The 25,848-nt window shown below is 36.7% G+C and overlaps 1 protein-coding gene across 3 annotated transcripts in view; it reads left to right on the forward strand.

The window, feature by feature from the left end:
* Positions 1 to 25,848, forward strand: part of ANO4 (anoctamin 4) — a 218,042-nt gene that overhangs the window by 157,412 nt on the left and 34,782 nt on the right. For all 3 annotated transcript variants that reach the window (XM_068668871.1, XM_068668870.1, XM_068668872.1), the window contains 7 exons: positions 8,329 to 8,435; positions 10,196 to 10,251; positions 10,771 to 10,892; positions 16,010 to 16,144; positions 16,917 to 17,013; positions 17,554 to 17,614; positions 22,985 to 23,067. In XM_068668871.1, the coding sequence (XP_068524972.1) occupies positions 8,329 to 8,435; positions 10,196 to 10,251; positions 10,771 to 10,892; positions 16,010 to 16,144; positions 16,917 to 17,013; positions 17,554 to 17,614; positions 22,985 to 23,067 (661 nt within the window). The remainder of the gene's footprint in view (positions 1 to 8,328; positions 8,436 to 10,195; positions 10,252 to 10,770; positions 10,893 to 16,009; positions 16,145 to 16,916; positions 17,014 to 17,553; positions 17,615 to 22,984; positions 23,068 to 25,848) is intronic.

Raw genomic sequence — 25,848 nt, forward strand, 5'->3', positions numbered from 1 at the left:
CTCTACCCCACAGCAGGTCTGATATTTTCTGGTTTGCTTTCTGTTTAGTCTACCATTCCTGCTGTGTGGGGACTGATATAATGCTGGCTGAGCTGCCTTCCTGCCCTGCAAAGGTGCTGGCTCTGGCAGGTTTCTTGTACTCCCCTTATGCTTCAGTCTGCATCTGTCTTATTATTCTTCACCAGAATTTTGAAATCTAATGACTTGTTCAATATTTGTCAAGTGAATTGCATGCAAGTTTTTAATTGTTCCAAGAATTTCAGGGGACGCTGGTAAGCAGAGCATTTCAGGAACATCTTTAGTATATACTTCTAATCTTTGATGGTGGAGTGGGAGTGTCAAATATTTGGAAATGTAGAGATAAAATGATTTTAGAATTCTTTTTAGAATTATTTTATTAGTATCAGTTACCAGTCAAAAGTGTATTATGTTGAGGTTCACTTACTTTAAATACGTCGCTGCTTACTTTGTGTAAATTTCTGTTTCTTCCAAGATATAGATAAACATTCTGTTGAAAAACCTGTATACAACCAGCCAGAACATCAAACATGGGGAAAGTATGAGTAGAAATTGTTGGTTTATGTATTAATGTTGATGTGTCTCTCAACACATATTAAATGATGTAACAAGTATTGTGACTGGCACCTTCATTTGTCTGGATCAGTTGTGACAGATGGGGTTTGATCAGTAAAAAAATAATTTCTCTTTCATATCTACCCACTTCTATGTATTGTAACCTTCACAAAGACTGCACTGTTAATTGTCCCCTACTGAGAAGAGTAACAGAAACACTCCAAAGCTGATAAACATTATGCCTCCATATTAAATTGAAGCTTCAGTTATCGGTTGTCACTGATATCACATAAACATTCACTTGCTTTTTAATAACAAAACAACAAAAAAAAGCTGCTGATTGAATTTAATGTGATGTTTTGAAATCCATCCCTTACACTTGGGCTTTTAGATACAGCTCTGCTTCTCTTTCTATCACACACATGTACCAAAACTGATTCACACAGAACATGCAGAAGACATTGTGGATCCCAATACCATACAGATGCTCAGCTGGCTGACCTCAGGTTTAAGACCTTTTAGCCAATGCAGAGCCATTTTCTGAAGTTCTTTATGTCCTCAGAAAACGGAGAATAAATGCATGTCTTGTGCATTGTGTTAAGGTTGTAGCTAAACAATGCCATTAGTGTCTGCTTTTCCTTTTTATCATACCTTCCATACAGATTTTCAGTTATAATTTTATAGTTAAAAAGATGAAATTGTCTTGCAAATCTGGAATCCTAAGTGAAAAATATATTAAACCTTTCTTTAAGAAATATCTACAGGAGCTTAAAATGTATGATCAGTCTTTTAATTACACTAAAGAGGATTTTTCTGGCTATTGTACAAGTATTTCTCGAGAGCAAGCTATGTTCTTTTGCCAGTTTAATATGTCTAGGAATTCTGTGTTATCATTAATCAATGTTTGTCCAAGACATTCTGAACTCTTAATAATCACATAGTAGATCATTCATAAATGCTACTGTCCTGGAAGTATAAATCTGCATATCCTGAGTTTGCTGACAAGATGTCCATGTCCTCACCATAGGTTTGGCCACATACCTCTGCTGGAGGTTGCAGAGTTCTTCCTTCTAACCTTGTCTTATGTGCTTTTAATTTTCTAAGGTATCATTCTTTGAATGTTCATGTGAGCTTGTTCATATTTGATGTTTGTCTTGAATTTCTAATTTTTTCCTTTCTTCACAGTCTCAGATGTTTTTCATCTCCGCAAAAACAATAGAACGTTTATCCTGTTTTTTTATCTAGACACAGTTTTCATATCCAGGGCTCTGGTCTGATACAGGTGATGCTTGAAACATGGTATGAGTACAGTCTTCATTTGTGATAGTCACTGTTAAAAGCATGGAATTACAAGTTTCCTCCAGGGAAGGAAAACAGTTAAAATAAAAATAAATAAATAAATTAAAAAAAAAAAATAATAAATAAATAAAAATAAAACAACTAGGCCTGATTTGGCCTTGTTTCAATAGGAATTAATACTTTTGATGTACAGAAGTACAGTGAGCAACTTTAAAGGTTGTTTTCTAGCCTTGTACCTTCTTGAATATTTCGTTCCCATTCAGATGGAAAAAGGCTAATTTGAAAAAAAAAAATTAGATGTGTTTTCAGAGACACAGCAAACCCTCTGCAATACCTCCTAAACAGGCAAAGAAAACTGCAAGAATCATATTTGTAAGATGTGCCTATAATTTTTGCAGCATGGGTTCAGGTTTTCTTTTAAAGAGATTATTATTATATCTTATAGGGTATATCGTAGAATTGTCAGTACAAGAGAAGACCAAAATTTGTTGTATTTCCTAAGCAATAGGTAATCTTTTTTTTTCTTTTTTTTTTTTTTTTTTTTTTTTTTGAGGAAAGAAGCTGTGTCTGGCTGAGGCAAGCATTTTGTTGGAATTTTGTGGAATACAAAATCATAATTTGCAAGATAGTCTTCTGAGCAGTATCTCTCTTCTGCAGCCACAGCTTGGGAAGGTGTTTTTTTTTTTTATGCCAAACCATTTCTTCTGAAAATTATCAGCTACAAGAATGCACAGTTCACAATATCTAAAAAACTTTTTCCCTCAGACATTATGATAATTAGTTATTTTTCTACTATATCTTAGTTATTTTATGTAGTGAGCTGCTAGTCAGCTGGGAATAGTAACAGTGGTAATTATCTGCAATTTCTTTGATAGTTGTATACTAGCTAGGAAAATGCTTTTAATTGCTGCTTAGAGATTTCAGACTTTATCAGGAGCTATTTTCCTTTTTTTTTTTTTTTCTCCTTCCAAAGGCAATAAACCCTCTGGTTAAATATTAATATAATATATAATTGAATAAGCCTCTTTAAATAAATATTTATTACTTCAATGAAAATTAGATAAATACTTTACACAATTTGGAGACTGGGAAAGTACCTGTATTAATTAAGTATCAATTAAAAGGTAAAATTAAAATATATACCAAAGATTAATGCAGTTATTCTCATTTGTACCAAATCCCCTTGTACATATTGTCCTGTATTTTTCTCAGATTTACAAAATACCTGTCTACCAGGGTGGAGTTGCATTTAACCTTTTTTTCTGATGCTCAGATTGGCTCTGATAAATGCTGTCCTCACCAAGATGACCTGTGACTGTGTCCCACCAAGCTGCTTCACTCAGAGATCATGGATGGGTCAGGAAGGGACTGTATGGGCACTTACGTGGTTTAAACCGGGATGGTCATTCTTGTGTTTGTATACATGTATATCTACAGTGCAATAACTGCACATTTGCAAATGGCTTCTTATAAGCAGGGGGATCATATATCTGTAAGATTCATGCTCCTAAACAAATCTTTGCCTGACCAAACTTGTAAGCACCTTGCAATGGGTTTCTTCAATTCTCTTTGATTCTGAAAGTTTTAATTGCCTGGCAAACTGAATAAAATTCCATTAAATTTAAATAAATTTAAAAGTTATTTAATTTAAATATATATATATTTTTACTAAAAGATAAATAAATAAAGCTCATTATATCTCTGTTTAATATTCCTGAGTGAACTAATTTAAATTAAGAAGTGATTTAGGGAGCAGGGTGATTTGGGAGAGGAAGGTGGAGATAAGGTTCAGCACCTACAAGGCTCTATTTTCCTTTAGCAGTTTTGAGGCTGTGATGTGCCAGATCTGAGACAGACAAAGCTACTAATACATTCTTCATCCCAAAGGGAAGGGCGGTCCTGGTTTAGGCACAAGATGGGAAAAATCACTGATAACCACTAATAAATATTTTCTTTCAGATAAACAAAAAAGTCTCTCACAGTCTTGTAAATTGTGCAAAATGAAAGTAAACAGCAAGTAATCATCATACACTCATTTTCAAACAAATAAACTACAGGGATGTGTGGTAATATTCTCACTGCGATACTGCAGCCTCATCTTGTTGCTAATGACTTTCTTTGTTGTCAAATGAGGTAATGATCTGTCATTGCCTCAGCCAAAAACAGCTAGCTAGCTCCAGTATTTTACTAGCAGTGCAGAGAGGTGGGCTTTTTTTTTTCTGTACAGAGGAATACGCTTCTCATGTAGTGATTCCTAAGTTCAGACAGCATCTGTGCTTCTAGTGCGTACTGCTTCCAGCACCAGATTTGCTTAGATCATACATTTTAATATGGTGAGTGCCAGACTTTAAAATTTTCAGTGTCTGGGGATACCATGGAGCAAAGATACGCATTGGGTATTCACCCATGCTCAATTGTAGCTTACAGCAGAAAATAGCCTTTTCAAGCCTTTTGCTTCTCCAACATAAATTGAAGATTAAGCACAGATTTTTCAAATTATTAGACACATATTCAAGACTTAATTTTACCCCCAATGGGTTTGTACAACCTGCAAAATGAACAAGAACATAAGAACAGAAATTCATTGGCAGTTTGTTGAATTCACATTCATTTGAGGGCCTTCTCTAGATGATGGTTGGCTTTGCTGTGCTTTATCCATGGAAAGACAGTTTGAAATCTCCAGTTCAGAGTCTAATTAAGCCACAAATATAATTTCAAAGCAATTAACCTTCAGTGACTTGTCATGTCACTTACAGTAGGAATTTAAAAGCAATATTTCCACAACATCTTTAAAAGGCACTTTAATTAAGGATCAGATCTGGAACCTTTACTGTCAGAAGTGCTCTCATTATCTTCATTGGGATTCTCCTTTTGAGTAAGGACAGTTCACAAAAATATGGTTTACAGGACCAGGTTAACAGGTATAAGTGTTGTGGAACAAATCACTGGTTTTATTATCTACCTATGCATTACCTTCACAGGGAATAAAAATATTATTGTATTAATCCTTACTTATTTTTTTGTCCTACAGAAGAGGTGACAAAGTGACCAAAACCTTCAACTGAACTGTCTCGTTAATAATGCCTGAACCCTTACTGATCCTAAAAACAAGCTGCATTACTCATGAATATTCAAACCTTTGTGTGTATTGAAATTCTAACAAGGGCAGTGGAAATAGAGCAGCTGAGGAAACTGTTCCATCTGAAAGTAGCAAGGGTTAAAAAGTACTTTAGAAAGCCTCTATTTTGTGTAATTTGTAGCTCAGTTATGTCTGATGAATGTTTATCTACACCTAGTTTGGAAATATTTTCAGCTCTGACCCCTGTGCACTGAAATTTGAAGGGTGAGATTCTACATAGACTGAAAAAGGCTTTCTCCTCTGATTTTGGATGCTGTAGACCTTGCAAGAGCCCTGATGACTATTCTATGAATATGGATTTATCACTCACATTCAGAAAGGAGACAACATGGAGCACAAAAACCTTGGAGAAAGGAAGGCCCAGAAAGTTCAGGAGAGAAGGGTGTTGATAGAAAAGGATAGATCCTGCACTGAAATGCATGATTCTCAGCTGACAAGGGAAACCCCTGTGATTTTGGAAACAAATTTGAACCTCCTCCAACACGGTCCTAATATATGTCAACCTCTAACTGAGATGTTGCAACACATAGTTAAAACTACTCAAGATAGTTTCAGTCTTTCAGTGCCTCCCAGTCATGTCTGCCTATTTTTATTTCCTGAATCAGAGTCCACTGCCCCCTTCGCTGTGCAGATACTGCCCTGTCTGGGGCTGTTCTATATATGATTATGCATAAATTATCAAAATGGCCAAATGACCAAAAAGAAAAAAAAAAAAAAAAAAAAAAAGATTTTTCTATTAAAAAATAGGCAAGTATTTATTTTAACCTTTACCATTACAAGTGCAATTACTCCCCAAAACTGTGACATAGGAATAGTCCAAGACATCCAGAGGACTCATGTTTGACACTCCTCTCTCACCTTTGGTACAACTCTAGTATTTCCTCTGCACCCATGTCTCTGTGAGTAATGCTGGAAAACACTGAAGGACATATTCTTGGCCTACTCCAGCTGTGGTGACTTCTCCCTCTCCTCTCTCCATCTTGTCGGTAGATGCAGTTTAGTGGCACAAGGGATGGGCATGGCAGAACCTCTACAGCTGTCATATTCACATATGTTTTAGGACTGTTTCTGTTATTGCTGGAATTGGCAGTGGAATTTTCATGGTAGTTATCATACTGAAGTGTTGACATCTGCTTCACAGACACATCTGCTTGTTCCTTCGTGTCCAAGTGAGATCAACAGCTACAACAATATGGTTGCTAAGTTTACAAATGAATGCAAATATCTAAAGTGCTCTTTGAAACAAATAGTTCGTATTTCCTTTCAGGATTGAACAGTGTTTGATTTTAGCCTTTTTTTTTTTCCTACTCACGAATCACAAAGATAGAAGCAGCTAAATGTGGAAAGGCTATTAACCTACTTGTCTAGAAAAGCAGTTGAAAGAATTACCTGTAGTTGCAGAATGTCATAGTCATTATAACAAATAGGTAAAATAACCCTATATTGCAAAAAGAATAGATAAATATTAGGTTTCTTACCATTACTTGAGACAATGTTGCTAGTTTCCAAAAGAGGCTATTTCATTTGCAATAGAATCCTGCAAGAACTCATAACTAATGAAAATTACTGTGCTGTTTTGATTTCAAAAGTTATCTTTATAGACCTTTAACACTCAGTGCTACCTGGAAGGTGAGATCTTAGAGATGAAAGTCAGACATTAGAAGAAAATGAATCCAAGTGGGAAAATTCAGAGCTATTCATTTCTGTTTCACCACTGTCTTTTAATTTGTTTCTGCTGCTATGAAAACAGCCTAATACAGAGCTCCAGCTTGTAGTTTAGATTTTTTCCAATCTGATCTGATTTAATCCTTAAACACTCGGCATTCTATGATGGCAGTATTTCCTCTTTTTTGTCAGAATCCTTCTACTATCTCTTGTTTTACATATCGGTTGTTTTCAACTACATTTGGTAAAGGTGTAGTTGTCTCAAAGATAATCAGAATCTTATTTACTTTATGAGTATCAGCTGATAGAAATGAGAGAGTGGACTATAATTTGTGCCTATGCGAAAAAAGGCAGCTGGTGCACACCAACTGTACATGCTGTACATGCTCTGAAAAACAGGGTTTTCATTTGGGAAAATCACCTGAGGGGAAAACTGAGCAGTGAATCCCATGTTGTGGAGAAGAGAAAGTAACATAAATATATGCCAAGCTCTGTATTAAGATTTTCTGTTTTTATGTCACATCTGTTCAGCATACAGACTGGCCTCTTTATAACATCTCTATGATTTTGCCTTTTTATTTATCACTTTATTCAATTCTCTAGAGTTCTTCACGAATACTGAGGAAGTAAACAACCTTACATCCTATCCAAAGTATTTTTAAGAATATGAACCTTTCCATTCAATCAGTTACTAAGGACTACATTTTCAAAAATATTTAATTTGTTTAAATATATGCAGAGGCCTAGTCCATCAGAAACTCCAACCACTTACACACTTATTGAAGTATTTAGATTACTTTCACAGTGTATTCTGAAACCCCTACATGGCTCAAGCAAACATAAGAATTTTTTAGCAGTTTTTAGCTGACATGTTGAACCAATATTTCTAAACTAAAACACTTATATTGTTTAAATTTTTCCAGTGATGATGGTGATAAAATATCTTGTTTTCTGCAAGTATGTATGTTGTAACTAATAAATCTATATAAAATATATTATAGCAAAAAATTAATAAGTATAATATATTTAATGGCTATTTTTTAAAAACCCTAGACTCTTCACAATTCTGTCTAAACTATTGAAACTGCATTCATATGTAATGCCATGAATACCTTCTGAAAGCTAATTTTCTACTCTATTTTAGCTTCCAGCAATGAACATAGGAATATCTTATATTTTCAGTTTCTAACAGTATTTTGACTTTCATTGAGCATGGTTAACAGTCATTTTTTACCAAGTGGATGTTTCCATCCAACTTCTAGTGGTAAAGCAAAATAAAGAAGCCTGAAATAGAAATCAAATATGATTTCTACAGCTGTACTTATAAATCTTATGCTTTTGCAAATTTTTGTGCAAGTATTTGGTAGTTTTCAGTGACTTATCTAAATGTGATGCTTATCATAGTGAATGCATAAATATCTTTGATCTTTCTCCAGACTCATTCATGTCATTCTTTGGTAGGGAATGAATGCTGTTACTGAGATCATCTCATCTGATGAATCATCTCACTTAATATGATGTCCTTTAATCTTTCTTGCACTTGCTCTCATACTGTAGCTTTTTAATGTGCTACAGAAATTAATGAAATTTAATATTTGCTTTAAACATGATACTATAATTCCTGAAATGGCCTTGTTTGTGTTTTTATATAGCTTCATCATACACAACAAAGACACTTTCTTCAATAATGCTACAAGAAGTAGAATTGTACACCATATCTTACAAAGAGTGAAATATGAAGAAGGGAAAAACAAAATTGGTAAGTGATTTTAATGTGGGTGCTAAATTCCATCAGAAAAATAGGAGGAGTCTGTTTGGGCTGATTACACTTTCAATGGCCTCAGTTTTGAACTATGCACATCTCATCCATTACTGTGGTAGGGACTTGTCCTAGGAAAATCATCATGCTTATGGAGAAAAGCATTTACTCCCTCATAAAAATGTATTTGGAAGGAAGGCAAGATTTATGCTGCTGTACATCCCTGGATATCTGTTCCTCCCTAAGGGAGATGTGAGGTCCTGTAACTCTGTAACTGCCATAGGTCAAAGATGTCTTCAGTGCGTAGGATGCTGTGCACAGCTCTTTCAAATAGTGGGTGGAGTGCGCCTTTGGAGCGGCACATATGTGAATCCACGAAAGCAGACAGTGACAGATGAGGGCTGGAGCACAAAACAGTGGACCTTTCCTGTCTTGTGATACAGAGCATTTACTGCTTCTGTAGAGACTTGGTCATCACACACAGAGATGCAATCCCCATAAAAGTCTATAGGACATTTCATTTCCCTGCTGTTTAAACCCCATGCATCTTCAAGAAGTAAAGAAGTATACCAGAATTTAACTTGTCTCTTCCCCAGATCCTGGAATGAAGGCAGTAATAGCTCTGAGTAATGACGGTGTGCAGAGAGGAGAAAAGAAAGGGCACAATTCATGCAGTGCATCCAGCCATTGCATGTAGCACATAGATCTGCAGTCCTTGCTCAAGATCCCAAGTTCCCTCACATATCTATTTATCTGGTCCCCACCATGAATAAAAAATTGCACATATCACTGAGCTGAGTAGAGCTCAGCTCAGCTGTACAGGTTTTGCTTTTCTGCCAAAGATACTTCAGGAGAAAGTGTATTCTGCTAAGCAGATACTAATGCTATCACTGAAAGTGCTGTTTATGTTGAATTAATACTTCTCATTGCTGTGATGTCATTGCTATTATTCTTCTGTCAACTAGGAATGGAATCATGATCTTTTTCCTTTATATCAATGGGATTCAACTACCTTCAGGCTGTCAGTGCCACTATTTAGTTTTGCATTGCCATATAGTCGTTCAGTCCTATTTTGGTGACTTTCCAAATGAAAAGGGCCCACATCTCAGAATCATTCATTATTTCCGTCCTAGTTCTCATTAAAGAGAGTCAAGACCTGACTGAGTGGGTCGTATGATTACTTTTTCATGACATTTTGATTCAGGTTCAAATATATTTCCTGGTTTTCTGTTACTGTGGTCTGTCTTGTTCCTGTTCTCTCTGTTAGTCCAGCAGCTTTCATAAGACATAAATTGAACATATTTTACAACATTGTCATCAAATAACAATTAAAAGTTTCTGTTGTTTTACTGTCCTGGAGTTCAGAAATGTAAAGATCTTCCCTGAACTTTCCAGCTCCCAAGAAACACTGCCCTTCCACTGTATAGCTACCTTAAACCAAAATACATGGCATCAAACTTTAGTCTTGATGTGAGGTCCCTAATTTCACTGAAGTTACACTAAAAAATGGATTTGACAAATGAATCTTTAAACATCAGGCATAATAAATGATAGGTTGTGGTTAATATTGGAACAAATCTTTGCTTGTGTTATATCTTAGTTCCTCAAAACCTATTAAAGATTATTTTTTTTGCTTATATCTCTTACTGTCAATGGGCTTCAAACTTCACTTAGCAGTATATCATGAAAATGTACTTTGCTTTTTACTTAGCAATTTTACTGGTCTTATTGGTAAATAATTGGATACTTTTGGTTCTTAGGTCTGAATCGATTGCTCAGTAATGGCTCCTATGAAGCTGCATTTCCTCTTCATGAGGTATTTTTCTCTTTTTCTTCCTTTTTTTGAAGGGACGCTTCCCACAAAATTAATACTTAATTGTGTAAATGTTCTCAATCTTACTAATGTTATTACTCTCTTTTACATCCTACAGCTTCCTCTGGCATTTACTAGTCCTTTTTTTCTTGAAAAAAAAAAATGCTTTTTTCTTATAAAAAGAGGAGTAAGAAAAGTTGTTCTGGGTTTGGTTTGGAAAAAGTATTTGGATGTGATAAATCAGTATGTTGTCAAAAGGAAAAATATCATGTTGTGGTTTTCTCTTTGAAATTCTCCACTTTATACCCTTTGACTAGAACACCATAACACCTGTTTCTTAGGAAGAATAATCTCAAATCTCACTGTGGGCAGAGGAAATATTCCTTCTAATGTCATGTTTAGCTTTTGATGCACAAGTATGGAATTTGCATAAATCGTGCTGTCCATACCACTAGTGAAAGAGATTTCTTAGGTATTCTTTGTTGTTGTTGTTGTTCATTAATATCCAGGTCTATATTTTAGGGAAGTTACAGAAGCAAGAATTCAATAAAAACCCATGGGGCAGAAAACCACAGACACCTGCTCTATGAGTGCTGGGCTTCCTGGGGAGTCTGGTATAAATACCAGCCACTGGATCTTGTGAGGTAAAACTTCCCTGCTTTTAATATGCTGAATTATAGGTCATGTGGGCATAGATTATCTTCTCACAAAACCAGGCATGTTTGTTTTTAATTTCCACATATACAATAAGATATCAATGTCACAGTATAAACAACTTATCTTTACAATGTTTTTTAATTATTTGTTCATGGTTGTCAAGTCTCCTGTTCTTCATCAACATTTCTTGTTTGTGAAAGTGCTGTTGAGCAATATCAGGGTTTTAGTTTAATTTGGTTTGTGAGTGTGGTCCATCAGATATCTGGAAGGTTTTCTAAGTATGAGAATAAACAAGGTTGGACACACAATTGTACTGGGTTTTGGTAGCAGCCCACTTAAGTAGTCCAAGTATGATGTTTAACATTTTGTAAGATCCTCCAGCTTTTCATCAGACAGTAACATGCAAAGATTTTTCCACAACTGTCTTACAAGAGAAAATAAGCAAAGTAGCAGACCCCTTATCTGCGGTCATGGGTGTCCTGTGGTGGTTCAGAGTAGGTGCCAATCCAAGGAGGAGAGGGGCAAGGAGAGCTACAGGGCTCTGTCTGTTCACAGCAGCATGAGTCTTAGCAGCCATCAAGCTCAGCAGGGTTCAAAGCTGCAGCCTCAACCTAGTCTTGCCGTTAGCTTCCTAGGGTGCTCTGTTGGCTGCAATGAATTTGCTGAAGGAGGAGTGATAGAAAAGAGAAGTAATCCCTTTTTTGTTTCTCTTCATGGATACTAGGTCCCTCACATTTCTCTAGCTCCTGCCACAGCTTTCCTATCTACTGCCTCAGGAACTCACATGTCTAGTGATATGGGGATTTTTACTTGAAGAGCTGACAACGCCAACAAGACCTGTTGTTAATTTCACTTGGAATTATCTCAGTAAGCATAGATTAAACAAAAGCTTTTTTTAGTACCAGTTATGCAGCAGAAGCAATTTTGTATGGTACTGTTTGTTGTTTTTTCTTTTTCCCCCAGAACAACAATGTTGGGTGTGCTTGAAGGGTGTAGTGTTGTCATCTGTACAAAAGGAGTGAATGGCTGTTAATTCCTCACAGACATCTGGCCAGAACTCACTGTTGCTAGCTGATATTCCCTTTTACTATATGTTTATAGAAAAGCTAAGGAGTAGGTTAGTTGTAGATAATAAAACATCATAAAATCTCGTTAATATATATGATATTTCCACCTTAAAGTCAAGTGCCACTGTGGTAAGTGAAACTGTCCATACATACATTGATACTATTTTGTTTTCTTTAGCTGTTGAAATGAAGGCTCACATCTCTGTTGTTGTTAATTTGGTGCCTTCCAGATTTCATTTATTCTCATCAGCTGGCTGTTATTGGAGATACTAGTCACTAGAGATGAATGAGAAAAAGTCATTTAAGGGTAATTGCACGATTCTGCTTTCACTCCGCTTTGAAACACACAGCAATATGAAGGTGCAGACTCAGCACAATTGCAGAGGCACCATTATGAATCAGGATGTGGCAGTGTGATTTTAATTACACTTCTGTTGGAGTTTCGTATCCATAGATACTTAACAAGAATAATTTAAGATCCTTAGAATTGATGGTAATTGGAAAAAGGCAGGACTTTTTATATTTATATGCTCAGGGATGACATACATCAATGAAAACAGTTGCAGTAATTCCTAAAGGAGTTGGATCATTTCCTTCACACTTCTTTGCATAGCTGCTGACCCTAGACTTTCCACAGATGATTCCTATTGCTGCTTGTACATGCCACTTACAGGACAAGAAAGGGTGGGAAAAAGCTATATTTATAAATTGATTATAAAGCTACCTAAATGAAGCTGAAAGCAAAAATAATGCCTGAATAACGTGCACCTAGTACATTAGATGAATTGATTGCAACCTAACTTCTTTTCAAACCCCCATCAAGCCTTCCTCCCCACCACATTGCTCTAGATATTACAGAGAGCATTATATATCCAAAACATGTTAGAAAACTCCAGTTCCTTCACAACTTGTTTCAGTGGTGTAAAAATTTCTGTATTAGATTTCATTCTGGCCTGCAAAAAGATTAATGAAGATAGATATATTTTTAGCTTGAGACCAGACTTTTCTATATTCTAACTCCATGACTTTCTTCTAGGCATCTTGAAACAAACAAACAAAAAAAACTATATAATGAAGGTCAGTAAACACAGAAGAATCCAATACATATTTTGTGGGTTTGAAATCAGATTTTGTAGTTTACTAAATTTCAAAAATGTACCTTAATGATAAATACTGAAATTGACATCTTGACCCAATCTGTGGCAGATCTTCCACTGGAATGGGGTAAAGAGAGAGACAATTTGATGCTAAGATAGGTTGTGTTGGAGAGCTCATAAACATTGGCATAAAACCAAGAAACTGAGATTTCCTTTTTTTTCTTTTTTTTTTTTTCCTTTTTTTTTTTTTTTTAATTCTAATGATACAATATATACGAGCGTGGTAGCAATGGGTTATTCTATTAGGTGCTTGGTCATGATTTTATTTCTCTGCTTTTATGGTTTTATGTAGAGGAAAAATCCTGTGGGAGAACCATAAAAGATACACAACTTTTTTTTTTCTATTATGATTAACAGCCTGAAAAATTGAATGTTAATGAGACAGCAAAATTAACAAACATGCAAATGTCATCAAGGCTGGAAAAATGCAAAGAGTCCTACAGTGAGCAGGGTGATAACAGGTGAAATTCAGGTATAAATAATGCACACTGATACACCCTAAAAAAGAGAAGAAAAAAATCCCTGGAAGTCTTTATAGACATTGCTGAGTTTTATGTAAAGTGCCACCATCCAGGTAAGAGAACTGCCATCACTTTGGAGAGATCTATGAAATTTATTTTCAGTATATACTTACCAAAAAAAAAAAAAAAAACAAAGACCTTGCTCACTATATATGGTACAAAATGAGTGCCAAAGGATTTTCTAAGCTACCTCCTCCTGAGGATGTTAAGTGTCCAGGTGAACCCAATTATGGGTTGGAATACACATGGAACTGTTCTGAAAGTGGTACCTGGGAAGGTCTCCAAAGACCATGTTATTGTCATAGTTTGTTTCTACAGCACTTTACCTAGTAGGATCTAAGCAGAGACTTATAGGAAAAAAAATGATACCTACAGATTCAGAGGAAATGAAATACTACCTTGATCCTGATGTTGGTTATAGTAGCCTGTGGAATACCTGTTGTGAAGCAAAGGGTGATGGCGGAATATTGAAACTGTTCATAATTAAGCCAATAGGCACAAAAGTAAAAGTCTACATACAGCACTTATTTTTAAAACCAGGTTCATAAGTGGCCTCAGAAGAAGGAAATGTGCCTTTTCCTTTCATTGCAGATATTTGGGGCAACATTCATCCCTGAATGCAAGGAATGAAATAAAAAGATAAATCTTGATGAATGTTAGGTTTACTTTGAACATGGTTCTGTCATGGAGAAAATAGGTCCATAAATATTAATTGGAAGAAAGCTTAAAATATGAGCTTTCTTTTTCAGTGGAGCAGACACAACTTTATATCCTGTGTGTCAGACAAAGAATTAGGCCAAAAGGTTCACTAACTCTCCTAAGTTGGGGCTCAAAAAGCAGTTTCCAGTTTGTCTTTTTACAACCAGACCTGCTGCCCTTGTCAGAACTGAGTATGTTATTGTTAGCTTTCCACCTCTTTAGCTCTTTCGTTTCTCTGTTGAATGACAGAAATAAATAATAATAATAATAATAAAATTAAAAATAAAAAATAAAATTAAAAAAAAGAATGACAATATTTGGCCTCTGATGCAATGTTGGTAAACTCAACTGATAATAAACAGTGTAGGTCAGTCTTCCTATCATCCAGCAAAGCGTGAGCTGGACTCTGACGGATATTTCTAATGCTGGATAATCTTGACATTCATTTGAAAACTGATGATTTTGTCTATTCCAGACCAAGTGTTTCTTTCTCTTCCCCATTGCCTCCAGTCCCAAAGCCCATCATGGGGCTCTTCCTGACCTTGAAAGTTCTATGAAAAAAAATGTGTTCTGGTAGCATAAAGGAGCCAGCAATGCTAGCTCACTTCACTCTGTTTCCGGAGAGATCAGAAGTTTCATCATTAGTGTAAATGAGGGTTTTTATCAGCAGATGTTCTCCAATTCACTTGACATGCACTTTTAAGTTGTCCATGAAGTCTCTGAAGTGCAAGAATAACATTTTACCTATTTTACCTCATTCTTTAAAACTATTATTGCAAATAATCTCTTAAAATTTCCATTGTATCCATGTTCATTACATACTGATTTGTAAAACATTCTAATCTGATCAGAAGCCTACTGTGCACATGATACCCAAACATAGGACAATGCATGCAGACTGCTCCTATGCTGCTAACTCCAGCAGGTTTTTTACATGCTGGATGTGTTGATTGATACATAAAGTGTGATTGTGTTTGGGAAGAGGAAAAATACCAATGAATATGTCACAAATAGGAAGTTCCTGGTCACATTGATGTTAGTTTTTAGACAATATGGCTAACAGGTTAGTATTGATTTGGACTATTTCCCTCAAATCAGTGTAAGATGAAACATAAAGATAATTTCTTTACATCACTTGCACTCTTCTCTCCACCTGTGCTACAGTCATGAGATTAATTTTCCAGGAACTGAGATAAGAAAAGAAATAAACAAGTGAAAATAAACTTTATTGGAGAATAACCTCTGGTTAATTAATTTCTTAGAAATAATTTGGACTCAAGTCTTTTTTCTTCTGTAATACCAATTTCAGTGTTGCAGCTGATTTCAATGAAATTACTTGGGAAATACAGTTACACGGCTCAAAAACAAATTCATCAGTTTCCCAGACATAAAGAACTATTTTTTTAATATTCTCAGTGTTTCCTCTCCAATGTCTCTAGTAATTTCATTATGAACTGTGGTTAGTGAATATTTAAATTCATTTTAGAAATGGGCACGTTCCTCAGTGTGGATAGAGAAGCCTAATTGCAGTCTTTTTCTGTAGGAAGGTCTGGGTCTGCTCATCACGTATAATAGACAAATTTGTTTTCTATTAACAAGAATGATTAAGCAGATTTATTCTAATTGACAGGTAATTTCTCTGTATTGTATTTTAAAACAGACGATACTTTGGTGAGAAAATTGGGCTGTACTTTGCCTGGTTAGGCTGGTACACGGGGATGCTCTTCCCAGCTGCCTTCATTGGATTGTTCGTGTTTCTGTATGGAGTCACCACTTTGAACCACTGCCAAGTCAGGTAATGTGGGCACTTTTATAACAGAAATTACAGCTTTGGGATATTATGAATAATGTAAGAGCTCTTAGTATGAATTGTCAATTATTTAATTTTGAATTGTTGAATGAATACTCAGGAAAAGACTCTTTGGTACTCGTAAGATGCCCAGTTTTGAGCTTCCCTTGTTTTGTGTTCCTAAACTGGAATGGGAGGCAATGTTTCTAGTGCAGTTCCAGTTCTGGATGGTGTTGGCCTCTCAGCATAAAGTGGAGAAAGTAGAGCTTGGGCTCCTTCACTCCTGTCATAACAGACCAGGTGAAGAGTAGGGAATTTTCACTCTCTTCAAGGCCGTTTCCAAAGGTCCACCTCAGGGAGGCATTTTTTCGGACAAAGAACCCCCTCAATCTTCTGCTGAGTGCCCCACCTCTGTTTTATTGCCCACTTAAAACAATCCTTGAGAGAATCCTTGGGTCAAACTTACCTGTGCTCATCCTCACCCTTGTCCAGCTGAAGGTCACTTCTGACTTAATGAGAAGCTAGAAATGGTAAAGAGCTACTGTTGAGTTGGCCTTGAAGAACTGTTCCTTGCAGCTACGACTACAAATGCTAAAGTCTAGGACAGTGAACAAATCTTAATTACACACATACAGTTGTGTGCATCTTGGCTTCAGTTACAGAAAGAACCAATATTGTTCAATAAGTAACTGACTTTTATTAGTGAAACCTATCAATGAAACCTATGACTGATTGTTGTGCATCAAACTATTAACTTTTATCTTCTTGATTTTTCCAGTAAAGAAGTCTGTCAAGCTACAGATATCATAATGTGTCCTATATGTGATAAATACTGTCCCTTCATGAGGTTGTCAGACAGCTGTGTTTATGCCAAGGTACATAAACTATTCAAGTAGAAATGTTTTCCTGGTAATAGAACTCCCTTCACCTTTTGCATTTGTCTTTAGTGAGCTTGGGTAGATAAAACCTTCAAAGGACAGATCAAATTCAGCCAATGTTAACATCCATTGTCTTTTACAAGGACTCAGTTTGGGCTGTAAAACACTTGAATGCAATTTGCACTTACAGATTCAGCAATCCCAGAGGTCACATCCTAGATGCATGTGCTACGGTGTCCTTGGCATCAACTTTTATCTTATGATCCATCCTTTGTAAGTGGCTCCATAAAATGAATGCTTTGGGTCTGAAATTATTCTCATGCTTACTGTTGGCAGGGGTGAGTTCCGGGCCAGGCTGGTGACTAGTCAATTGATATGGAGTTCATTGACAGGTGCATGTCATACATCAAGGGAAGGCTTTCAGTCCTCAGGATTGTCAGGCCAGCTGCACTCATGATTGTGCTAATTTTACTAGGGGAAAATAGAAAATGAAGCCATATTATCATAAATTGATCAGATTATTAATATCCCCATCAGGTAACACACCTTTTTGACAATGGAGCTACTGTCTTTTTTGCTGTTTTCATGGCAGTGTGGGGTAAGTTTTTGTTTTAATATGAGTGACTGCAGAATGCTTTTCATAAACCTTGTGATGCAACATAGGTCTTTGTAATTTCCAGCACATGTTTTTAGACACTGAGGAAAAAAATATAGGCTTGCTTATTTTCTATTTTTGCACAAGGAATATGGACATTATTGAAATCATTTTTTAATGTTTTAATCATTTTAATTAAAAAAAAAAAAAAGTATGCAACTTACAGTGTCTGTGCAGGTAGAACAATATTCTGTTTTTCTGTGTGTTTTTGGGGCCTGCTAATACTTAGGGCTTCTCTTAGCTTAGGAAAGCCCAGTTTACTGTCTGCACTTAAATGTATTAATGTGTTGTTTTATCTTCCCTGCAGAAAGGCAGTAAAGCTTAAACACATTTCAGCTGGTTATTATCAAAGCAAAAATCTGATGAAATAAATTGAAAATTAGTTGAATGATAAACTGATCCATAATTGGTCTAACTGTTGTGATGGAGGCTGAATTTTGCCAATAGGACAGTTCTGGTTTTGGCTCAACTATTTTGCCTACTGTAGCCTTGTAGGCAGAATTGAAGAGAAGAAACAGTCATTTCTGGCAACACATAAAGTCTTTCAAACATGCCCTGAGCATGCCAAGATGTTTTGCTGCTACTACACTGTCTTGAGAAAAGGTTAACATCTTTAGAAAATGGCTTAATGAGGTGCTCCAATGGCTTCCATCTCACAACTCCAGGTACTTAAGATATCGTGACCTTGTCATTGTTTTCCAGTTCTTATTCACATCTTAAACTGCTAGGGAAAGGTGTCAAATTAATTTTTATAATCTCCATTTTAATCTGTGAATCTCCTTACCAAACTGCAAGAGAGATCCAAAAGACAGTGCCAGAGCCATCAGGAGAAGATACGTGTAAATTAGTTTAGTGGTCTCTCTTAGCTCCTTCCTCCAAAACTATGCTTTTGTGTAAGTCTACTAATTGAATTAAGTCATATTCTAATCAAGCCTATTCATGACATTTCATGTAATATTGATGCTATTAAAATATCACAAGTTATATTGAGGGAAAAACCCATAGAATGTCCAGATTTTTTGTTTCTCCTTGGTATTTCCAGCTTTGTTTTAGAGCTCCACTAGAGCTCTAACATCACCAAAACATCACCAAAACATCACCAAAAATTTCTAAGTCAAGCCTTAAAGAAATTTTGAGGGGCATCCCTAGCTTTTCCAACCTCTTTCTCTATATGCTCATGGAAGATGAGAGTTTCCAAGACAGGGACTTTCATCTCAGATAGGAAAATTGACAGGTTAGCAGAATACCACTGTTTCTAATTGTTGGTGTGTCTTTGGAGTGAAGCTTTTTGCACCACTGTTTTTGTTCTTCCTTAGTAGTAACACTGCTTCCTGGAAAAAACTGTGCACCTATGTCTTAGCACTGTCCATAAATAGGGAAAAAGCAGCTCTAGGGAAGGGAAGTCCCTTACTCAGGTAGCCATGCCTGCTGTCTCCCATGTCTTGGAGAAGGCTGGGCCAGCTGAGCATGTCTAGTTGAGCAGGCTTTCTCTCTCTCCTAGCTCTAGTTGATAGAAGCTGCACCCCACTTAGGCCAGCTTCTCCTTCTCTCTTCTTAGGCATCACTGTCAGACTACAAGCCCCAGTGCCCTTGGGGGTTGTCTTCCCACCAGCCTGTCAGGTCTGGGGATTGCACTGCCCATCCATGCATCTCCAGCACCTAAGCACACAGGGAAGAAAGTAAAAAAATACAATAAAAGTTGTCCTATGTGTATTTTGGCTAATGGAGAAGAGACTATAGGACAGTGGCTAGGACAAGGACTTTCTTCCCCACTTTTGTCAGATTACACTATGCTTGTGAGTTTACCACCCAGAGGGATATAGAGGCAGCAACAGGAAGAAGGGTGTGAGTATAGGGTGATGGTTTGGGGAATGGTCCAATGCTATGGCTCCACCCAAAATCTAGTCCCTTGAGTAACACTTGGCTGAGACAACAGTGAGATTATGGAGATATTCTCAATACAGTTAGGGCTATATCTGCATTAGAATAAGGAAAACAATACTTCTCAGTGATTTTATTGTCCTGTGTTTATGAGTTGGCTGACCTCCTGTCTTACATAGATTCTCAATCTGCAGTAAGCCTACTGGCAGCTGCAGGCATTACCATCATTTCAGTAAATCGCAGGAGAAGAGAAGAAGCAATGATAGCATTTTGATCATGGAAATGATTTTTCTGTCAGAGTGAAGCAACTGGCAAGCGGGTGACAAATTGGCTAAGAAAAGTTCAGCCTTCTAGATGATCCCGTTTGACAGAGAGTGACATACAAAATGATGATGGCAGTGCCACTGCCTTATTATCTAAAGAACCTTTTCTCACTGTCTTTAAATACATTGGTATTTCTCAATGGTACTTCTCATTGGTATCCCATCCCGAGGGAGAAGTCTCAGCCATTTGCATGGGGGTTTCAGAAACCAGGCATGGTTGGGCTTTCTTTGAAGAAAAAGTTGGTTTTCTTCCTTTTATTCTAAAGTCATCTTTAGTTGAAGGACAAAGCAGGCTACCTGCTTTCTTTATAAATAGAAATAAAATGCATCTCAAAAAAAAAAAAAAAAAAAAAAAAAAAGGAAAAAAGGTAAATCATTTGGCTTCCACTATACTGTTGTAAAGCCAGACAAAAGTAGTTTTTGCTTTTCCAGTTGGAAGAAGCTTTTGCTTATCTAGTACTGGAAAAAGCCAGTGCAAAGATGTCACTGTCTAGACATTGCCTGAAGCTCAACAGCAAAGTTCAACTAGAAAGTCCAACTACTTATCATTTCTAATGCTTTGCTAGAGACACAGTGGACTGATGTTGGTATATTCCTCTGCATATCTTTGGAGGACTATGGGATGCAAGAAAAGTCCTTTTTATAATCTCTTCTTGTCTATCTACAAGCTTGTTTCCTTTGATAAAGGAGGTAGCATTAGAACACTTGCTGAAAGGCAAATCGGGAGAGGAAAAAAGGCCTTACATGAAAAATTTAACACTTTTTTTCCATGCAATAAGAAATGCCAACATAAAACATTTTTCTAAATATATCAGCTGGTCTAATAAAAGATACTACATTCCTAAAAACCCTGCCTCTAGCATAAAACATTCACATTGATGTGCTCTCTGAGGAGATAGAATTTAAGGAGGTCCTTTAGCAGTAGTATTGGCATGTTGAACATATTCTAAAGGTGAGAAGAGATATATTAAAAGGTGTTCTTAAATACAGTAGGGAGAGAATTTCTGAAAGAAAGTCAGAACTAAGCTATTTGCTGCAAAAGGCCATTTGCATTACTAGACAAGATCATAACTTGGTTCAAAAGCATCAGAGGAGGTGATATTAAGAGAGATGTTTATTCGAGTGGATGCTGAAGTTTGAGTTGCAAGGCTGATCTCTAAAGACCAAAAATAATATACAAAAAAAAATGCGATACTTTTGAGAAGACATCAGTAGCACAGTGAAACAATCAAAGAAGATTATTAATAGCACATTTTATAATATCTAGCAAGGGAAAAGTGCATATGACCTGGATAGAGGGAAGTGTGGTACAGCAAAAGCAAGAACAGAGCTGTAGAGATCATCCTACTTTATACTTAATGATTGGAAAATAGCTTTCAAAAGAAGCTTCAGGAGCTGCACATACTAACTCTGACAGGTGCTAAATATTCTAAATATAGTATGAATAGAGTCCTCACTACAGGTGAGTGAAAAACAAGAAAGAAAGTATAATTTGTCATAGATGTATCTGAGAGGTTCAGGCCTGTGTACTCATACACCCACTGAAGTTCTGCTTCCAGATGCTTTTTGGTATGGAAGCAGAGTGGGGGTAGTCAATCAGATTTGTTTCTCCCAGAACTCCAAAAAGGGCAGGGCTACTTGCTTAGCCTGTACAAAATAAATCAGCATGAGCTGATAGGAGAGAAGCAGCTCCAGCAGAAAACAAGTCAAGGAATGAATCAATGTGGTGGTTCAGCAGCAGCAGAGCCTCATTAGCACTTAGTAGTTTTGTTGATCCCAACCTGTTGATCCAACACTGCAATTATTGTAAAATGTCATAGCCATTATCTATGTCTATGATATAGACATCAGGAGATCAGGAGATTAAATGTCTCCCTTAATTTTCTTAAAGTAGCCAGTTACCTGCAGTAACAAGACTACAGCTTTCAGAATGAGGATGGCATGATATATGAAAATGCCTTCAAACTAAAAAACTACCTCCTTAAACATGCTTTTTGATCTTACCTGATCTGCTTGCAGTTTTCATTTTCTAAGCATATCTTAGCTGCACTGACTGATACATTAAACTATAATAATTCTTTCTGGCTAAAAAATTCACCAAACTTATTCCAGTGCTTAGCATGTCATTATCAATATGCTGCAGTAAGGCAGATGGTCCATTAAGGAGATCCTTTTAGGATTGGATGTGGGACATATTGCCAGGCTATCATGATGCTGTTACAGCAGATACTGTCCTAGTTCATGAACAAAAAGGTTAATGTTCTTCATGGTTATCAGTCAGATGCTTTTCACCGAGCAGTAAATGCAAGAGCTAAACCTCACAGTGGGAGCTCATATATTCTTTTAACAAAATAAATTTTAAAAAGTCTAACCATAAATAGTCATTCAGTATTAATCTCCAGAATATGAATGTATGATTGGGTGACTGAAAGCTTCTGTGGTTGTTCTTTCCATCACAAAATGAAGCAGTCATGTACAAGCATATTACAGCATCTTGAACTCTGTCATTAAATGCTATTCAGCACAGAATGTTTAATTGTCAGCTGTGTGACACACTACATATACACAGTCATGTAGGGTAAAAGACATCATCTGGGTTAGAAAAGTGTAAGACAATATTCCATTTTCTTCAGTAGTAGTCAGCAGATTTGCACATTCACCTGAATAGGCTTCCCCTGGATTCCATTTCCTGTGTATTTTAAATCTTCTTCAAAGAAGGAAAGTTACTTCTTAATCTACAGTAGCCTCTGTAAACATTTAGCTTCATCAGAAGTCTGCTGTGTTTAGTAATGATGACTCACAGGAACAATTTTATTTTTTTGAGAGTCTTCCCTTGGTTGGTTAGAAATTAAACATTTTCATTTAGCACTAAGTGAACTCTCTAAAGCCTCAATCATACTTGACACAAGCAGAGTAATCCTTAGAAAGCAATACGTTTTGAAAGCAGTTTTGATCATCAGCCTGATTTCCTGTTCAAAAGAACCCTTTTATGCAAAGAGATGAAAATAATGCAACAGCTTCATTCAGAAGTTCTGTGATAGTACTTAACATTTTCTAGTCTTAATAACAATTCTGTGCGGTTTTGTTTTTGTTTTTCTGTTTGCTTCAGCTACTGTTTTTCTGGAGTTTTGGAAAAGAAGGCGAGCAGTAATTGCTTATGACTGGGACTTGATAGACTGGGAAGAAGAAGAGGTTTGTATTAAAAAAATGTACTCTCTAATCATTAATACAAAAAAAGATTTGGTTAAAAATATAAGAACATTTTTCTTTTGGATTTATCTTTAATTCATTCTTCAAAACTTCATAAACTAGAAAATAAGCATTTTTTTTCCTTAGATGTTTCCTCCGGAATGTGAAGAAACTTTCCCCAGGGCAAATCAGCCTCTCTTTTACACCTCTGTAAATCCAAACTGATGGAGATAAACCAACTCAATGCACTTAATTCGTTCCCTGCTGGCAGAAGAAATCCCTTTAACTAGCAAACAGTGAAAAGCAGTCTTAATAATTTCCCATGGTGGTTACTAGAAAGGAACACCATGCTCTTGGGACTGAGAACTGATGTCTGAGGGGAACTAGCAGGTTTTATTGTGCAGGAGAAAAGCAAGATTCTGTGGGTGTGGCAGGAAAAGTTTTCCTTGAGTGGGATTTGGATGTACAGGTGTCCACAGTTTGCTCACTCTGCAGAGACTGTACTGAAGTTCATGGAGGGACTGTAAGAGACTGCTGGACTGCTATGAATACAGTTGAACTTCTATACTGTTGTTTCCATGGGAAAAAAAAAAAAAAATCTTTTTCACTAGTCTTGCCAGCAGAGAAACAGACTTCTGAGTTATGTGCTTTTTCTCTGTGAGGCAATGTAGTTCTGAGGCCATGACATGGTACAATTGCTCATTTGCTGGTAGGATGTTTTTTGTGTCTGTGTGTTTTTGTTTTAATTTGGTTTGTCTGTTTGTTTTTGTTGGTTTGTTGGTTTGTTTGTTTGTTCATTTGTTTTTTTGAAATGTTTAATGACTAAGAAAATAAGCCAAGAACCTGAAGTGAAATAACTTACACAACTAGATAGTGGCTTCTTTATATCAACAAGAATATCAGTATTTGTGCATATATTCTGCCAAGTCTCGGTCACTTCAGGACTTTTCTGGTATATTTAGAGAACACTGATGTACCTCTCCTGAGATTAGCAGCCTGCTCTTGCCAATGCTGATGACTAACAGAGAGAGGACACTGAGACAGTCCTGCCTGAGCTTCAGATGTTGATCACCCTTGAACTGCAGTGATCTTCTCCCTCTTGGCAAAAAGGCCACTGCTGCTGCTGGCAGGTAGAGCAGAATACAGATATATCAAACTTTAAGTCAGGACAGGATTCCAGTTCAGTTTCCCACAAGGAGAAGAAACCTTTGGACTGAAAAAATACACCACCAAGTCATTTATTTTTTTCCCCGGGAAGACTGGTCTGGCAGGCAGACAGTCATGGAATGGGCTGTTATATGTCTGCACCTTTTGCCATTTAAGCTTCTTGGAATTGGGATTTATGCAGATTTATAAAGCCATCAATCCAAATTTTCCTTTTTTATAGTCAGTTTATTTACAAATACTGGATTCCCTAGTAAAGTTATCTTTAGGTGATGCCTTACTTTTCCTTTTCTTTTTCTTTTCTCCCTTTCTTTTTTCTTTTCTTTTTTTTTTTCTTTTTTTTTCTTTTTTTTTCATTTTTCTTTTTCCTTTTTTCTTTTTTTTTTTTCCTTTTTTTTTTTTTTTTTTATTCTTTCCTGTAATAATAGTACTAAGCAATATCTGTCTGCCATGGTAAGGCTCAGAAGAGCCTTTTTCTTAGGAGTGAGCCCCATAGGTCCAAGCCCATTCAGGACCAGTCCTTATTCTGTTTCCCTCTCCTCTTCATGCACATGCCCACAGCTCTATTTTTAACCTTGCTGCTGCCACTGAAGGTTCTTGTCCTCTTGCAGAGGCTGGAGGAAAGTTTTCCTATGTAAGATTTTCTCTCTGATTTCTAAAAGCAGTACCATGTCTTAGGGAAAAAAAAAAAAAAAAAAAAGGCAGCCATCCCATCAGCTGGAATAACCAAAAAGACAGAAGGCAAGCAATAGAGTTTGATTTTTTCTCTTCTGGTCATAAAGACTGTCCAAGCTTCTTGTAGTTGAAACTATCCTCTTAGAAATGCGATGCATTTGTTTTATGATGTTGGTCAAATAACATTACTTTTGATAAGACATGTTTGTGTCCCACTGACATATTATTTCAGTCTGGCCTTCAGAATAGCATATGCATATCTGTGATTTTAAGAGGACACCTGGTCCCTCTGGATGGTCAGCTGGTCCTTTTTTCTCACACCAGGCTTTTACCAGTGAGGTCTGTCAACAAGACTGTAATCACGTATCTTGGGGCAGTGTTGAGTGTACCTGCACCACAGTTATTCACTGAGCCATTCTGGAGGGAGCTTTGTCGGTCTCTACAGCAGGAAGCAGAAGCCTTTGAGAAGCAGTGTGCCAGATGGTACTTTCTCTCCTGAGTTAGAGGTTAAACATGCCAATAAGAACTCAATTGGCTGCTTCTCAAAGATTTATGTGACCAGACATCAGAGCATCAGTATCCAGTTGTCATTTGAGACATCATCTCCTCCCTTCTGCTTTGTTCAACGTGCAGAGGGGTCCCAGAGGTGGGAGCTGCTTGCCTCCCAGAGGTGTCTTCTCTGGACATGCTACAGCTGCCAATGCCAAACACTGCTGCACAACACAAAAAGGTTCCTGCTTTCAGGTCAGCTCTACTGATCACTGACTTGTCTCCTAGAAGTATCAGATAATGCACTTTTCCTTTTCCACTGGGCTCTTTGCTGGACATTGACCCCAACACAGTCACAGATTTGGAGGCACATGTCCCCAGGTGAAGAAGTGTTGAGTTTATTTCCCTTTTCTGTGGTTCAAAGTCCACCTTCACTTTGTAATTGCCTTCATCTGC

The sequence above is a fragment of the Anas acuta genome, chromosome 1 (genome assembly GCF_963932015.1).
Source record: "Anas acuta chromosome 1, bAnaAcu1.1, whole genome shotgun sequence".
Classification (NCBI taxonomy): Eukaryota; Metazoa; Chordata; class Aves; order Anseriformes; family Anatidae; genus Anas; species Anas acuta.